The following is a 19,186-nucleotide window of genomic DNA, read 5'->3' on the forward strand; positions in this document are numbered from 1 at the left end:
GGACCACGATTTGGTCCCCACGGGTAAAACTGGTCCCCACGGGGTGAGTCAAATATCATGTTAGGGTCCCCACCATGATAGAAAAACAAGTGCACACACACACACACACACACACACACTCTTTCTCTCTTTCATCAGCTGCTTATCGCCACAAGCAGGCTGCGACACAAGGAGTCTGCAGAGACTCCCCTGATGAAAGCACACAACCACGCGAGCATATTCACAAACACACACCATCTCCCTTGTATGTAGTGACACACACACACACACACATTCTCTCTGAGGATCATATCAAAGCAAACTGTCACAGACTCTCTTTTATTGAATTAATTTGAGCAAAGTCCTTCAAATGTGAACTGTCACAGTGATGAGAGCAGCCAGGAGTGTTACACAACAAGGAAAGTGAATGCTCGTATTTTCAGAATGTATCACTAATAATGAAAATCACTGAATCCCCCAGTTTAAAATATGCACGCCGAATGTAGAATAGGAAATGTTGCAGCATGTAACATGTTGTGTAAAGCTTGCGTAGCCTCAAAGTAAAGATATAAAAAGAAATATTACCTTCATAAAAATGCTTTTTAACAGTGTGACTATTAAATAAATGACATTTTAAAAGAACAATTTCCAAATCATAATTATACCTCATAACAGTGACCAGTTTCAGCCAATTAACATTAACTTCAGAAGTTGATCAAACTGTAAACCGTTGCCTTGTTGACGTCCACTAACAGGTTTCAGGTTTTTGTTTGAATCCATTTATGTTTTAAAAGTATAAAACCTCACATCCTGGAGAAGTGAGTTTATTTTTTGGGACATCTTCACGATATAAATTATAATTAGAACAGAACAACTACTTAGGGCTCATATAGGGTACTGCGGGACTTGATGCCATGACCTACTCACTCTGTAACAACTCCACCCAAACACTAGTCGACGCTGTGTCTTTTTTGCCAGTCGGGTTAATTTTTGTTTCTACTTCCTACTTCACTTTCAACAATGGTGACTGAAACTTTCACCAAAAGACAAAGTCATACAAACATTTGTATCTCTGAGCCTCCTCAGTTAACCTTTCCTCCATGTGTTCCATGTTTATTGATCCAAAACAATCAATTTGAAAATTGTGAATATGGAGAAACAGCTGGAAATGCTAAAGCGGAAAACACAACTACCAAGCGGACCAGCTCTTGCGATTACATTTCTGGGGAGGTGAACGTCAGACTACGGCGCTAGGGTCTGCGTAGGGTCTGGGCTGTCAAATTGACAAATTGAGTCTAAACCGACTATAAGGAACATGTGCAGTGGGCTGCATTGGAACCAAACCAGGAGATAAACCAGGAGGACGAGGAGGAGAGAGCTCAAAATTTAATGTTTAGTTAGTCAGCTAGACTCTGGTGAGAGGCAACCTCATAGAGAGCACTCCCAGATGAAGGTAGCAGATAGAAGCAGAATCCCCAGAGTCTAGTGTCAAAGGAGATGGAGGCTTCAGTCCCCACAGACGACCAGGATGAGGTGGGCTGCACAACAGAGTGACGGGATTGCACATGAATTTAAAGTAGTGGGGACTTGGGCTCAGAGAACGTGGACAGACCAGACAGATTATTGGACAAGAATAGTGACGTTATTCTGACAATGCGAGAAAGTAAATAAAATGTAAGAATGAAAAGGTAAAAGTAAAAATGAAGGAAACCAAATGTCAAGATCAGAGAACTCATTCTGGGGAACGGAGTTAATCACTGCATTGGTCGTGACTGAAACCAGAATCGATTACAATGGCAATGTTAGAAAACTTAAAATGTGATAAGTAATGTCTATTTTCTCTCTAAATGGTCTTGTATTTATACAGTACTAGCTAATGGTACCTATATAACTGTACCTGTCAGAACAGTTTCTTGCTCAAGGACGTGGCATGTGGTCCATGCACCTGGGGCCGAAGCACTTACCTCTCTAGTACATTTTCAACCCGCTCTACCTACTGAGCCACAGCTGCTGTAAACAAAAAAAAAAAAACAGAACAGGATGTTGATGAGAATGACAGCAGAGAGCAAAACAGGATAAGAGGTAGATGTGTTAATATACTTGACTTTATTTCCCAGGTACTTGTCCTCATTTTCCGCCCTTCCTTCTCTCTCTCACTGCTTTGGCAGAGAGTCTCGAGGGGGGCGAGCGAGGCTGCTTGAATTAAACATTTTCAGGAGGCAGCGTCGAGTTTAAAATGCCATTGCAGTCCCTCAAGCGTGGCCTTTGACCTCTGCTTCGGCTGGAAAGGAGGACTCAGGCATGCAGCGATGTGCACATATTTATACGCACGCTCAGAAGAAGCACGCATGCCGTTGCGCTTTATTAGTCCTCCATGCATTTCGTATGCTATAAGGCCAGGATGTGCACACACATTCACACACACCTTCATGCCTCCTGGGACACAACCAGGCAGTGGCTTATGGGAGACCCAGGCATGAAGAACAATTATGGGCTGCTGTAACTGCAAGCTCTCCCCCTGCCACTACCAGCCTCCCATTTGCCCTCTAATCTCCCCTCCACGCTCACCTTCTCCACGACTCCGTCTACTGCAGCTCTTCACACATTGCCTCATTTATACATATTCATTACTCCTTTATTCGCAATCCTCTTTTTCTTTTTTCTTTTTTTACTCTGGTACTCTAAGATCTGGTGTAGCCATCCCTCTGCACCTCTACTGGTCTACTGGCAAGTTGATTTTTGGCATGTGCAATTACCTTTGGCTCAGGCTCGTACGGGATATCTTCTTTTTTGTGGGGACTGAATGTTGGAGTTCTTTTTTCTTTGGTTGAGAATGGAGATTATCCGAAGCTTAGCTTGCAGTAGATGTTGATTTTAGTTAGAAGGGTCAAGCTAATGTTGCCAAATGAGGTAAATTTGCAATTTGACCATCACTACTTTGTTGTTTATTGTGAGGTAACCCTGGCGTGGCTCATCTGGCATGTCCGGGGAAAGACGACCAAGACTAGATGAGGTCTAGTTTAGGTTTAGGTAGAATTTCAGCCTACTAGGTAGGAACCGTTCATCTGGGAACGAGAGCCTCTAATTTTGTGAAAGCACTGTGGTAACATCGGCTGGCCTTTGTTTTTACACAGTGTTCTTTGTTAGGATGTTGGGTGAGCTGACAGGATTTATTGTGTTTGAACATCAGCAATTACAGGCGCTTTGTGTGTGTGACCTTTAGTGTGTTGTGGGGAAGTCGGCCCAATTTTGATGGCTCACTTTTCGATGCTGCTAGCTGGGTGAAGGCGGTGACTTCTAGATCGTTGTGTGATGTGGTAGGTCACCCTAACCTTCATTAAATTTGTAAGTTGTTTGTGATCATTTGGTTGTGGTGACAACGCTTCATTTTGTTGGGATTACTTGTTCCTAACTTTTGTTTAAGGCAGTAACTTTGTGTTATTGATCAATTTGGTTTGTGGCTCCCAATACCTGTTTTGTATTAGGTGTAGAAAGTTTGTGTAATCGCGTGTAGGGGCATCTACTGTTGCACATCTTGGAAGATCTGGCATGATCGCCGAGGTTTTATGGATCTGGAGGATCCCTTTTGACGGGGGAGGTGTTACACCCCTCCGCAACTGCTTAATCACCTTATCCAGCCACACCTGAGAAGACCTGAATAAAGGGACTTGTTGAAGAGGACTTAAGCTTGCTACATACTCTACGAGAAGCGAGAAATTTGTTCTTGTTCTTGCTCACCTCAAGAACAACAACAAATTTCTTGCAGAGACCATTCTGGCCACGTCATTCATACATAACGAGAAACTCAAGTGCCGAACTCCAGGGAAGTCCTCGTAGGCCCCACCCACTGCAGCATATGTCACACATGCTAAGCATTGTGGGAGATGTAGGAGATGAGACGAGAGGCACTGTTCTTATTATTTCCGGATGTCTGCCAGTCGTTTTGACGACCGTGTCCGTCGTATTACGCTGTTCATCCAGCATGCACCCACACACAGTACGCTGACCTCTACCCAGGAGAGATTAGCGGTCACGCTATGAATAGAGTGGCTGCTAGCGTTTCCGTTTTCCCGCATTAATTCCAATTTCTGACCAATCATAGAAAAGTTAACGGATACCACACGAGAAAAAAGTTCTGCCCGGTTGATGTGTCAACGACGTCGTTTTATTCTCACAGCCCGAGGAGCACTTCTCCCTTCTCGTGGAGTATTTAACAGCCTTAAGACGACCACTTTTCAGCTGCAGAGGCTCGCCATGTCTCACCTTTTTTAATGAAATATGTTGCGGCTGGGTCATAACTTGTCTTGCCGCTTGTCTGGGACACGCAGCTCAGACTCTTTCGAGCTAAAATTAAATCACACCAGACCGTATAGTAAGTATAAATTGCAATTTCTTTAAATTATTGCAGTAATGAACACTTACAGGCTACGCTAACGAAGTGTTTTAAAGCCAGTAACAAACCGATGAACGCTGTGTGATTTAAATGCTTGGTACTTTGTAGCTGCAGGCCAGTGTCGCTGTAGCTGTGACTGACGGCTTTAAAGTGTGTGGCAGAATAGAGCGTCATTAAAGGGACTTCATTTGTTAAAGGTCTGCTATAGTAAGTATTAATTATTGCTGCACCAATGATGAATACTTTACTGGAGCAGTAATAAATTGGTGCCTTTTCTTTTCTCCATCGTCCTCCTTCGCCCGTGTGCTTCCATTTTCCCTTGGCAGCAACTCACAGTTCATACTTTAGCAAGAATATACTGTGTTGTCCTTTACTGTGTACATACAACACTGCCGTTCTTTCTTCCATCATTCAGAGACTCTTTTCCATGCATCTTTTGCACTACTGCCCTCGACGTCCTTCACTTTCCCGCTTTATCTGTATCTTTTGTTAACTCTTGTGTGCATTCACGCATCAATCTTGGTTAAGCTTGTGCAACTGTGCCGTTCTTTACTGTCTTGTCTTCTACAAAGACACGTTTTAGCATTGTTACAAAACATCTATAATACTCTTTAATGAGAGAAAATAGATTTGTGCCCACCTTAACTCAGCTTGAAAAGTGCTTTGAATAGGGTTGAGAATACTTCGGAGTCGGAAGAAGAACAGACAGGGCTGTTTCAAAGCCAGTTTCAAGCTTAAAAATCACACATTTCTTTTACAAAAAGAGCAGGAATAAATGGAGCAAACACTGAATAACTAAGTTTATTGACCTCACAATGATATGGAAAAAAGCATAAATTTGTCCTGAGTACCTTGACAAAACTGTCAATGAAGAAAGTGAATGTACGCTTCCAGATGTGCGAGTAGATTTCTGGTCTGAGTCAGTCAGACCCTTCAGCCCACTACTACAGCTAAAGCCACAATAATGCCTCAGTATTAATTGTATCATGGCTCACATGAACAATAAGAACTACTCTCGTACCTTCAGTCATACAGAAATACATAGATTTTTGACTTAAAGTGTCATTTCTGTCTTTTACTGGTGCGTTAATATTCTTCCAGTACTGCAAGCAAAAAAGTCTGAGCAGTAACAGTTTTATCTTCAACAATGTCTTGTATTTAATGAGCTTATTATTTGTTGTATACTAGTGACTTATGGCTCATCTTTTGTTTGGGATAAACGTACTTTCCTGCATTGTTCAGCGCAAACACTGAGAGGATATTTGTTGTGTAGTAGGCTAGAACAGACGAGCCATCAGATTAGAAACGATTATCGCTGCAGCAGAGTTGGGATATCTGTCGTGGGCTGGGACTGTCACAGTACTTCACAGGCTGCCAGAGAATCGCTCCGTAGTGGCTGCTGGAGTCCAGATGGGTTGCTCTCACTCTCACATGACCCTGCGTGGGCCTGTGGCACCACTGTCTGTCTTTTTGGCTGCCTTGTTCGATTGTCGGACGATGCATTTGGTTTCTGCCACAGCTTCCTGCTCACAAGATGGAATTTACTGTAAACCTCACAGCCAGTAGCCCTCTCTCTGTTGAATAAAACAAAATACACTGATCAGCCACAGCATTAAAACCACTGACAGGAGAAGTGAATAACACTGACCATCTTGTGACAATTCAGTGTTCTGCTGGGAAACTTTTGGACCTGGCATTCATTGGTGTGGATGTTACTTAGACATGTAGCACCCACCTAGACCAGACCAGGCACCCCCACCCCATAGCAATGACACTCACCCAGCAAGATGCAGCCTGACACAGACACACACACAAAAACACTTTAGGAACAACTAAAAAAACAAAAAAAAAACATGAAGAACAGCACAAGGTGTTGACCTGGCCTCCAAATTCACTAGATCCCAAACTGATCAAGTATCTGTGGAATGATCCACAGAGGCCCCTCCCCTCAAAGCCCATTGTGTTGCCAGATACCACAGGACACCCTCAGAAGGCCCATGTCCATTCTCTGATGAGTCACCACAAGGGAGACCTGCCCAATATTAGGAAGGTGGTCATAATGTTATGCTTAATCAGTGTGTGTTTTAAGTTATTCTAAATACTGCATAATAAAGTCAGCATTCTGGCTTTTGGCCATCTGTGACTTTCTCCAGATCATCAAACTCAAATGCAAAATACCTCTGTACACAACTCATTGGTTGGTCATAATGTTATGCCTGATCGGTGTAGTTTTTATGCACTTCACTGTTCTTCTCCTGCAACATTTAAAGAAGGCAGTTGCCACGCAGCATGTGGATAATAATTGCCCGTACCTTGGTGGGAAGGTGAGCTTGTAATTGACTTTGTTTGTTTGTGGGTAACTAACACATTTGTCAAACTAATGGCCTGTGCCTGTCCCTGCCTCTGACAGAGGAACAAACACATTGGAATGAGGAAACCTGGTGACCTTTCCCGCATTGCCAAACTTCCAGATGTATAATGAGTGTATGTCCTTATCACTTCCTGACTTAGAGCAGAGGTACTTCTGCTCCCAAGAGGAAACTTCATGAAGCTGCAGCACAGGACGCGCCACCACCCGTGCATCAGCCTCTCACTTTCTAAACAACTCCTACATATGAGCAGCACACGCTAGAACACGGTTTGACAGTCGTTGTACATTCCCCTACTCTACCACACATGCACACACATGCAAATATACAGAGGGTTTGGAATTCAGCAGGCAGATATTGCTTTACAGCTGTGATTAGTTGGGTGCGTGAAGAAAGAGGAAGCTGGCAGCCCGCTGATTCAGGCAGCTATTAACCGGCACCAGGGAACGCTCGCCTATCTGCGCGTACGTCAATTATAAAAATGCGATTACAGCCTTGTAGGAGGGGGAGGATTTGTGTTATCCCCAGCTTTCCCCTTTTCGCGTGCTCTCTCTCTCTCTCTTGTTCGCTGGCGCATATTTTTATTTCTCTACATCCCGTCGTCTCCCTGTCTCTCATTCACCTTCACTGTGAGAAAACTATAGTTATTACATAAGTTTTAACAATGAAAGTCAGAGGAATGTGGCGGGAGAAGGAAAAAAGGTTGGAGCACTGATGCCTCCTCAATTAATGGTAATTACATGCAAACTAAATGTTATTATCATTTTGTGAGTTATATTTCAAGTACAAAGTTTGCTTAGTTATCATAGAATTCATTTAAAGAGCCAGGAACATGAATGCACACAGGTTTAGGTTAAGAATTTGTGAAAATTGCAGCATTTTCCTAGTAAATCCATCAATAAGCATCACCAATATTAAGAGATGAACTGTTACCATGCCCAAAAGAATAAATAATTATACTGAAATGTTCAGTTATACACTTATAGTTGATTATTTCTAGATATTGACCAAATCTGCATGGTCCTGTAGCTTCATTTGCACAGAATTATTGTCCATTTAGGAGAAAACACTTTTAAGTGGTTCATAATAATGTTGGAGTAATGCATGCCTGGTTGTGAAGCATGGATAAACAACGTGGAACAGGGCTCTTGCCACAAAACAGTAATAGTCTGTGCCCACTTGAAAACCCCAATGACATGCTGCATACTGCTGTTGTTTAGGCCAGGTTCCTGATGTCTTCATGTTGCTTGGTAGCTATGGTTAGCTGCTGAGCGGACCATACAAGCCAGCAGCGTTAGGTTAGCTTATGTTTCACAAGGTTCGAATTATCCTCTGCTGCTCTGTGGGCCTACAAGCCAGCAGCGTTTACTTAGTTCATTTAGATTGTAGGTTAAGCGTCATATCACATGACTATAGATTTATTAGAGTTTCCCAGTTGGACAGGGCCTCTAAATGTGTTTTGCCTGGGATTTTGGCACAAGGGATTGTAACATCCAATCCTGTGTATTAATGAATGTGTGCATCTTGCATAAAAGTGAAGTGTAGAAATGTTTTTATCTTATTGAAACCTTTTTAATTTTTGCACAAACAGTGGTCTTGATGCAGGAACCACTTGTATGAACAGATAAAACTTCCATATCATTAGCCTCATGGCATAATTGACCAAGTCATATTTTAACATTTTCGGAAAACAAGAAAAAACTCTTTAGCAAGTACATTGGTATTTATTGTAAAAATGAATGGCAATTATGCTATGAGGCTAATGATATGTAATACAATAATTCACAAGTAGAACAGACCTGTCCTAGAAGTCATGGACATATATTGTTGAACTGATTCAATGAAAGCAGAAGAGATATATGTTGGACTAATGCACGTTATAAGTCAGTCATATCCACCCATGTTTTATCCTAGCCTCTGTTTTAGGGTAGAGAAAAAACACCTCCCCCACCCCCCTCCATTATCTGAGACCTGACTTTTAACTGACTGCCGGTTTTCACCCTTTGACAAATTAGAGTATTATTGTGCATATAAACGCAATGCATGATAAAGATCACTGTATCACTTAACTGCATGTACTATACTATGCATACCGTGTATATTAAATACATGTAACATGATGATGTTGGGTGTCAGGTTTAGTGCACAACGGCATTTTCCCTGATACTGGAGAGTTTTGATGGCTGCAGTTCTGCAAAAGAAGATCCACCTCAGAAATAAGTTTATAAAATCTGTTCAAAATATGTCCGATGTTGCTGGTGTGCACGAGAAATGTCAGCCTGCACACCCATATGATATGGTAAATAACACGTCAGGAAGAGTTTATGTTGTTTATTTTAGTTGATTTTAAATATTTGAATTCCAAATTAATTAAGATTCACTTTATAATTAACAAATCACTCGATACATTGCTCCCTGAGGCCAACTAGTCCGAGTCGTGCATCAAAACAAATGTAACTATGGTTGCATATTTTTCTGGCGCTTGCAGGCTAAGTATAGGAAAATGTAGAAGAGGTGAATTAGAAAGTGGAGGATGGAAGAAAGAGATGGAGGTGGCAGATGGAGGCTGGTGCAAACAAGGGAAGGAAAGCAGCTGATTTCTGAGAAGCAGATGAATTTTAGTTCATTGAGAGCCGAGCCAAGAGCCTGAGGAGCAGGAGAACTGAGGTGGTGAACTGATGACCACAGATCTCTTTTTGCCTTTTTTTTCCTTCCTTTCTTTCGTTCTTTGTTTCTTTCTCCCCCTTTTCCATCCTGTTCCTTTCTGGCACACTCAGTAAATTAGCACAAATCCTTCAGCACAAAACACACACACACACAGAATCTAGTGTGGTTTTAAAGCCACAGATGGTCTATCAGAGGGGAGTGTATGATTATTTCAAGCAGTGATGGAAAACCGTAGGGAGAAGGGGAGAGAGATATTCGTGTATGTGTGTGTATTTGTGTTTGGCTGTAGAGGTCTATGAATAGCGACAGTAAGGAAGAGGCTGTCAGAGCGGTAATTCAGAGGTCTGGCTGCTCCCATCAACACCAGCGCTGGGCTAGAAGAATGGAGCCTTGTTGAAGAGGCTTTCTGTTGCACAATGTGCTGCTAGGAGCCCCGCAACACACCACACACTATGTGGATGGTTCCTGTGTGCGTTTGTGCGTATACGTGCACTGACGAGGACAAAGAAAAGGGTACATGCACGAGTGACGTACTCCGCTTGCGCTCCTCTTCGTTCAGAGGAGACTTCAGGACGATGTGTCTCTGCCGTTTACATTGTGCGCCACCTGTTTAGCCTTGGCAAGAAATCCCCCCCGATTGCCTCACCAATTCTTTCAGTGCAAATCGAGCTAATGCCTCCGGAGTGTCTGGCAATCACAGATGGTTGAAGCAATGAAAGGCTGGTGGAAGTTATGACTTGAACACCAGTATGAGGTAAATGCTAGTGTCTCTGTGAAAAATATGCATACGTTTATACACCAAATATTATGCAGTCAGTCACTACTAAACTGGCTGTCTGTGGGAAAAAGCCAGCCCTTTTAGTTATGCCTCCTTTGGAACCTGAAAAGTGTTCAGTGTTGTTTCCTTTTATTCCCAGATGAGTCATACGTATAGTCTTTTTGTAGAAATTTTGAGTCATCGTATTAGGAGGAACACCAGGAGTTACTAAAAATATGAACGTTGACTCTGATCAAGCAATTATTTCACTGCAATACAGCGACTAGTAACATCATTATTAGTCTGTGTAGAACGAGATTTCCTCTTTGAGTTATTGTCTGTCTGCTCTAGCTTAGTATGGAAACACTCACTGATGAAAGTTGGAGCTTCAAATTAATGAGAGTTAAGCTTTTAATTTATTTTGCATAGAATATGTTGTTAACAAAGTTTTATTTTTTGCCAATGCTTATATTAAAAGTTAATTACGAAGTGAGACGTTAGTGGCCAGTATGAACAGAAGGTTTTATTACAGTAAGAAAAACCTGTTGAATAAATGTGAACATCTGAATAAACAGTTTTAAGCTTGTTACATACTCCGCAAGAAGCAAGAAATTTGTTCTTGTTCTCGAGGTGAGCAAGAACAAGAACAGAGACGATGAGAGGCGCTTTTCTTTTATTTCCTGATGACAGCCAGTTGATTTCAAGCCGTTCATTCATCATGCGCCGACACACAGTATACCAATCTCAACCCAGGAGAGATTAGCGGTCACACTGCGAATATTAGCATCTGGGAGCTCGCAGAGAGGCCGCTAGCATTTCCGTTTTTCCACATTAACCACGTCCACTTCCAGTTTCTGGCTAAATCACAGAATAGTTGCCGGACACCACACGAGAAAAAAGTTCCCCCCGGTTGATGTGTCAAGAACAAGCTGCAAGAACTCCCAAACGAGGACTGCGAGAACAAAATGATGTAATTTTTTAAAAAAATTTGTTCTTGCACCTAGTGCTGCAAGAACAAATTTCTCACGTTTGCAGAATATGTAACAGCCTTTAGACTTAGATAAAAGGTGAACCTGTCTTTTCACATCAGATGTTGTATTATTCTTATATTATGGTGTTTGAGAAAAAAAAATTATTACAGATTATTATGTATGTATTAAGAAGTATGATGTCACCATTTACACACAATTTAGCCAAAGCCTTTATATAGCGTTGTTAGCCTACTGGCTAGGTTAGCCTCTGCAGTTTATTTTTAAAACCACACCCACACTTTTTTCCCTTTTCTCTTTTTTGTTCTTCTGGGAGTGCACAACAAACTATGTCAACTCATGCATATGAAGCATTTCTACGGTCTACAATCAGACCCTTCTCTTCAGCTCTCTCTAACAAGGAAAAGCTACACCATTAGTGATCAGTGTTTGCCATCAGTGGCTTTTTTTTTTTTACAGTGTAATTCTTCCTCTGACTGCCTGACTGATTGATCTGGGTTCATCAGGAACTTTTCTTGGACACATAATTTTTCTTCACCACCAGCGATGATAAATTCATAGAACCTTGGTTACATTAGTAACCATCACCACATGTTCCATCTTTCTCCAAGCTGCTGCAGGCCACTCTGTCTCTGTTGCTACGGTTGCTACCCTCTTGAGCCCTGACAAGCAATCATTGCTGGCTGACGTGAAAAGTCACTGCTACGGTGCAAATTTGATGAAACATGACCCACCACTATACACGGTTTCATTAGTTCACGTCCCAGATGCTCCACATGGTGCTGTTCCACCTTACCAAGTAATCCTGAATGACGGTCTTATCATGCTGCTTCAGAGGCAGCAGGCGCTGTGTGAGCTGTTCCATGACACTTCCAGAAGTAGAAGCTGAACGGTTGACGTCTGTTTAAAAAGTCTTCAACTGCACGAACGAGCCTAGCAGCAAACAGGCTTAAGTTCTTGATTGAGTTATGTCTCATAGCTTGCTACCTGTCCTCGCCTTCCATTGGCTCCTCTGTCCATGCTAATGTGCTACAGCTATTAATAGGAGGCTCCATTCTGCCACCGTCAACCCCAGATTTACCTGAACTGGCTTCACTTGAGAGAAAATGGACCATGTGTGTGTGTGCGTGTGTTCTTGTATCGCTATCTGTCTGAGGACCACAATAATAGTGAGGACATGTGTGCAAAGTGAGGACATTTTGTCTTTCCAAGGCTGTTTAAGGGGTTAAGATTGGTTTTAGGGTAGAGGTTACAATTAGATTAGTTTGGAGGGTTAAGATAAAGGGCTAGGGAATGAATTCTGTTATTGAATGTCCTCACAAAGATAGCCATACACACATACAAGTGTGTGTTTGTGTGTTTCTGGCTTGACTAGCCATCCATCGTTTCTCTGTTTATTGCTCCATCCTCCCCTGCCTCATCTCTTTTCAACTCGTCCTCGCCCCTTCTCTTTCTTTTTCCTCTTCACCCTGCCTCCCATCTTTCACTTGTTCCTCCTTCTTTTTCTCATGCACCTCCATTCTTTTTCCTTTCCCCCCACTGTGCTTTTATCTTCTTACTTTCCACCGCCTTGCCTCATCTCTCCCTCCTTTTATTTCTCCTCCTCTTTCTCACCCTTTCCACCATCTCTCCCCTCCCCTCCTCTTTCACTTCCTTCCCTTCCCCTCCAGTCATGTAAAGCCAGCAGAGAGAGGGAAAGAGACAGAGGGGAGCAGCGCTGCCTTCTAAGCAGCAGAGGACAACACACTCACCAGATTCTTTGTGTGTGTATGTGTGTGTGTGTGTGTGTGTGTGCGGTTATGCAAGTGTGTGTGTGTGATGTATAATTTGTGTGTGGATGCAGTGTACTCAGTGTGTTTATTCACCGGGGAAGTGTGTTGCTGGGGCGGCTGTTTATCACACTGTCTCTCCTTATCTTATTCATGAAGTCCAGCTGCCTCCCCCCATCTTCTCTCCACCGTCTCTCCCATCACTTCACACACACATATATTCACACACACACACACACACACACCTGTGCAGAGCTCTTAAGCAGGTGTTACTTTTTTTGTCAGCTCCATCCATTAGATATAATGGGTGTGTGCCTAAAAAGGTTATTTTGTTTTGTGTGGGATAGGGAATACGTGTGTGTCCCGACCGCAACAGTTCATGTCTGCCTCTCTTTGCTACAGCCTAATTAATGTCATCTGTCTCACTTACACTTACAGTGCTTCTCCTCTATTCTCTCCTCTGTCCCTTTGTCCTCTTTAATGTCCTTTATTCTGCCTTTTTTATTTCTTTACCTTGTCTCGTCTTACTTACAGTCTACAGTAAAGCCTGAGTACTATACTGTCTTTAAACAGATTTATTGTGCATGATATTTATACATTTAATATTACCACTTATCTCCAGATCTTCTAATATTTCGTTGGACCACCTTTAGCTTTGATTACAGCACACATTCTCTGTAGCACTGTTTCAGTAAGCTTCTTCAATGTCACCAGATTTACTTCCATCCAGTGTTGCATTAATTTTCCGCCAAGATCTTGTATTGATGATGGGAGAGTCTGACCACTGCACAAAGCCTTCTCCAGCACATCCCAAAGATTCTCAATGGGGTTAAGGTCTGGACTCTGTGGTGGCCAATCCATGTGTGAAAATGATGTCTCATGCTCCCTGAACCACTCTTTCACAATCTGAGCCCCATGAACCCTGGTATTGTCATCTTGGAATATGCCCGTGAACACATAATGTTGCTGAACCTAGACCTGAGCAACTGCAGCAACCCCAGATCATAGCACTGCCCCCACAGGCTTGTGCAGTAGACACTAGGCAAGATGGGTGCATCACTTCATCTGCCTCTCTTCTTACCCTGATGCCCCCATCGCTCTGGAACAGGGTAAATCTGGACTCATCAGACCACATGACCTTCTTCCATTGCTCCAGAGTCCAATCTTTATGCTCCCTAGAAAATTGAAGTCTTTTTTTCCAGTTAGCCTCACTGATTAGTGGTTTTCTTAAGGCTACACAGCTGTTCAGTCCCAATCCCTTGAGTTCCCATCACATTGTATGTGTGGAAATGTTCTTACTTTCACTGTTAAAGATAGCCCTGAGTTCTACTGTTGTTTTTCTTCCATTTGATTTCACCAAACATTTACGTGATTGCCGATCACGATCAATCAGGAATTTTTTCCGACCACATTTCTTCCTGGAAGACGATGGTTCTCCACTATCCTTCCAGTTTTTAATAATGCGTTGGACAGTTTTTAACCCAGTTTTAGTAGTTTCTACAATCTCATATCTATTTGCTTAGTTAAATCCAGGTGGCGACTTTTTTTTTTTTTTGGCCAGGCAGTGTGTATTTTAGTATATTGTATTTTCTGTGTATTTTTTTATATTTATGTATAGTTTTTTATATTTAAATATACATATTTTTATATATGCCTTTGGATATTTTATATATACACTTTATACATTCTACTTCACTAAGCTTTTATTTTTTACCCTTTTTGCTGACTGTAATTCCTCCTATCTATAGCCATCCATCCATCTGAACATCTTCCCAGCACACCTCCATTTTTTTTATTTGTTACCTGTGCTTGGAATCAAATGAAGATCAAAAGAAGGAAAAAAAATAAAAATAATTTGCTTCCCCAGCAAAGTAATATGAGTCTGTCAGACACTGAAAGCTGAATGGACAGTCTTGTATTCATTCACTGTAGCGCTTTTCTACCTATTGCTACTCAAAGCATTTTACAGTCACAGTGTCACATCTACATCCATTCACACAAGCTCACACACATTCACACCACACATTACATTTCTGATATTTAGAAGTTGTGAGAATAACAACTACTTTACGAATGGAGGAGATAAATCGTTTAACAATTTCATGATAAAACCCTTATGACGCCCAGTTCATATATTTCAAGGTGACTGAATGCGTGAGTCAACAAGAGCAAGTACATGACTGTTATTATTATCACATCATGCGGTAAAGGTGTGGGTTAAACTCCGTTTCCCTAACCCCGTCTGTTTCTGTCTTACAGTCTGCTTCCAGCGCAGTGTCTCCACAGGTGGACCCCTCCACCTCCTCCTCTGTCTCCTCCTCCACCTCCACCGCTACCACCACAAAGGCTGAGGAGAAGAAGAAGCTTTTATCCAAAGACTCCATCCTGTCTCTGTACGCCAGCAGCTCAGTGGGCAGCCAGCCGCAGAGCCAGCCACAGCAGCCTGCTGCAGGACAAGGTGACACACAGGCAGCTTTTTAACCCTTTGGTTTAAGGCAGTCGAGCTTCCAGCAAACCTATATATTCACATCTTGAAACTAAAGCACGGTCCTTCACTCTTCCTAGCAAGCTTTCTACTTTCTCCTAGGAGGCTCTGAGGCATTCCCAGGCCGGATGAGCTTAGAATTTTTCATGTTTTGTATTACCCTGTTTGGTTCTTCCTTTGTGTTTCTTGTCCCACTTTACTTTCTGTGTGCCTCCCCTCCCCTCCCGATTGTTTGATTGGTTTCTCCTTGTGTTGCTCCACCCTCATTAGTTTCACCTGCGTCTCATTAAGCCATCAGTCCATGTGTATAAATAGTCCTGCCTTTCTCTTTGTTCTCTGTCAAGTTGTCTGTGATGTTACCTGTCTGTTCAGTTCCTTGTCCTTGTGTTCTTGTCTCGGTTTTGCTCTTCAGCTGTTTTTGGAGTTGTTTATTTTTTGATACCCTTCCTTTTCTGCAGCGCCTTTTGTTCCCAAGTTTGTGAGTCTCCTGGTTCTGCCTCCCTCTGTGTACTACATTTGGGGTCCTACTTCGCCAGAAACCTGCCGCATTAACTCACCTAGTTGTGTAGCATACGGATGCCTTATTTGTAGAAGACGTCCACAAACGTGTCCACAGTAGGAATGATGACAACATCACAGCAAAAATGCTTCTTGAATTCAGCAGCCCACCTCCTCATCATGCTGTACAAAGGGACAACTTCCCCTTGTGTTGTCACAGAGTCCTGCTGGACCCCTTGAGACTGCATGAAAGGCCAAATTTGTCCATTTTCTCAGTCACTGCAAACTTGCCATTTTTAATTACCCAAAACTGATAACATAGAAATAGCCATTCAATTCAAACTGTGCATAATTGAGTCCAGCTTCACGTGAATTTAAATGGAACTGTACACAGATCAGGCATAACATTATGATTAGTATAATTCAATGTTCTGCTGGGAAACTTTTGGACCTGGCATTCATTGGTGTGGATGTTACTTAGACATGTAGCACCCACCTAGACCAGACCAGGCACCCCCACCCCATAGCAATGACACTCCTTGATGGCAGCAGCCATCCCCAGCAGGATGCAGCCTGACACAGACACACACACAAAAACACTTTAGGAACAACTAAAAAAAAAAAAAACATGAAGAACAGCACAAGGTGTTGACCTGGCCTCCAAATTCACTAGATCCTAAACTGATCAAGTATCTGAACCCTCACCCTCAGAAGGCCCATGTCCATTCTCTGATGAGTCACAGCTGTTTCGGATGCACAAGGGAGACCTACACAATATTAGGAAGGTGGTCATAATGTTATGCCTGATTGGTGTATGTGTTATCTTTGTCAGCCTTAGGCTGCAAACTTCTCTTGAGATGTTCAGGTTGGATCCCATATTTTTAGTAACACATTCCACCATTCATTGCAATGAGTGGTAGTTGTTAGTAGCTGTTGAGGATCCTTACCCTATTTATTTGACTTACTGTACTGACAGACTTAAATGTGTCGAACACGTAGAACATAAACAAATGTTTTACATATTGAAAGTATCGTAAGCTGCTGCGAAAGACTTGCAGTTCAAAAGCACACTGGCGCACACTCAGACGTAGGTGTTAGTACATAAACAGAGACACACACACATCCACACACTGTTACACACACACACACACACACACACAAGGGAGAAAAGATGCATCATAAAAATGGAGGCGAGTGAAGGCAGATGAAAGGTCAGCATGGTGAGAAGCAGCCAGGTGTACTCCACTCTGTATTTACCAGCGTCCCACGGCAGCAGTAAAAATAGTGAAGTGTCTGCAGATTCACTCTCATCTCAGTTCAGTTATTACGTGTAAAGACTGAAGTGCCAAGGCTGTTTATGTGTGTATGGGAGCACGTAGGCGGGCGTTCATACATGCAGCATGTCCCACGTACATCAACCTGAGCATGTTTGGAGCGTGTGGGAAAGCATTAGTGCTACATGTTTTCAGCGTGGAGGAGGGTGGTTCACAGCAGATTTACAGCAGCAGCAGCAGGCACATGTGCTTATTGATTATGCTGCTGCATGTTTACACTGATGTGTAGAGGATTAGGAATGGAAATCAGGATGAAGTGCTTTCTGCAGCGTTATTGTGCTCTCTGAATCCAAATAGATGCTGATGGAGATCAAAGCCAAAAGAACCTCGCCAGGCTAATGCCCCAAATCACCAGCTTTCATCCAGTGTGGCTCAGTGTGTGTGTGTGTGTGTGTGTGTGTGTGTGTGTGTGTGAGCAGGACATATCGCAACAGGACTGATGAGGCTCTAAGTGCTGCATATACTGAAAATATCAAATTGTCAGCATTCACGGGAAAATGTATGGAAAATATCATGATCCATGAACCCGTTATTGATCCTGCATTGATGTCCACTTTGAGTTTATGCTAGGAATCTTGCTAAAATAGATCATCCATAATGCTTTCACATAGAGCAAGCATAACAGGCTGACATCAGGAGTAGTAGTTTTTCTCTTTAAAGCTCTTGTCTTCTGGCCGTTTCTCAAGGTCTTTCGATCCATCCAGTAATGGTGGTATCAGGCCAAAAAAAACATAGAACAGACCCCCCTCTCCCAAGCAAAGCTTTCCACCGTCTCCTGAGAGTCCCTGAGGTATTCCAAGGCCAGATGAGTTGAATCATTTCTCCAGATGTGCTGCGGGTCTTCGACTGGTTCTCCTACTAGTTGGACATGCATTAAAAGCCTCCAGTGGAGGTCACCCAGGAGGCATCTTGATCTGAAGCGAGAACCTTCTCAACCAGTTCCTTTCAACATGAAGGAGCAGCAGGTCTGGCCTGAGCCCCCCTCTGGATGTCTGAGCTCCTCAACTTGTTGAGTCGAGCCGAGTCTAACTACAGAGGAAACTCATTGCAGTTGCTTGTATCAGCAGTCTCGTTTTTTTAAATTATTATGCACTGATCAGGCATAACATTATGACCTGATATTGTGTAGATCTCCTTTGTTCCTCAAAACACAATTGTGACTCATCAGAGAATGGACATGGGCCTTCTGAGGGTGTCCTGTGGTATCTGGCTGGTATCTGGCTTAGTCTGGGGCCTTTGTGGCTCATCCCACAGATACTTGATCAGTTTGGGATCTAGTGAATTTGGAGGCCAGGTCAACACCTTGTGCTGTTCTTCATGTTTTTTTTTTTTAGTTGTTCCTAAAGTGTTTTTGTGTGTGTGTCTGTGTCAGGCTGCATCCTGCTGGGGATGGCTGCTGCCATCAAGGAGTGTCATTGCTATGGGGTGGGGGTGCCTGGTCTGGTCTAGGTGGGTGCTACATGTCTAAGTAACATCCACATCAATGAATGACAGGTCCAAAAGTTTCCCAGCAGAACATTGAATTCTCACAAGATGGTCAATGTTATTCAGTGGTCATAATGTGGTGGCTGATTGGTGTATTTCACTACTGCCTGGTGACTGAAATGTACATCAGTTGCTAAATCAAACGTTCAGTTCACTATACACTACAGTGGTTGGGGACCATTCTACCCTCTCTGTGGACACTTCAAATCATCAACACGTCACCTCCAACGCAATTGTTCTTTGATTTGAAGGTTCTTCAAAGTGATTCCTTGCTGTGCCGACTGCCTTGAGCCCAGGGATTCTTTGGTTATGAGATGATTCATCAGATTTAAATGTTTTACTAAAAGTGAAGAACCTCCTTTTTCCCCCATCATTCCTTTCTTTCATGCTACATTTTCAAAGTTACTTTAAACACAGCAGCGCTGCACACTCTGGTGACACGTTGGAGGTTTACCAAGCAA

General features: G+C 42.7%; 1 protein-coding gene across 5 annotated transcripts in view; it reads left to right on the top strand.

The window, feature by feature from the left end:
• Nucleotides 1-19,186, top strand: part of smap1 (small ArfGAP 1) — a 115,934-nt gene that overhangs the window by 91,348 nt on the left and 5,400 nt on the right. For all 5 annotated transcript variants that reach the window (XM_084562001.1, XM_084562000.1, XM_084562003.1 and 2 more), the window contains exon 9: nucleotides 15,183-15,381. In XM_084562001.1, coding sequence (XP_084418127.1) covers nucleotides 15,183-15,381 — 199 coding nt within the window. The remainder of the gene's footprint in view (nucleotides 1-15,182; nucleotides 15,382-19,186) is intronic.

This window comes from Chelon labrosus, assembly GCF_963514085.1.
Source record: "Chelon labrosus genome assembly, chromosome: 15".
Classification (NCBI taxonomy): Eukaryota; Metazoa; Chordata; class Actinopteri; order Mugiliformes; family Mugilidae; genus Chelon; species Chelon labrosus.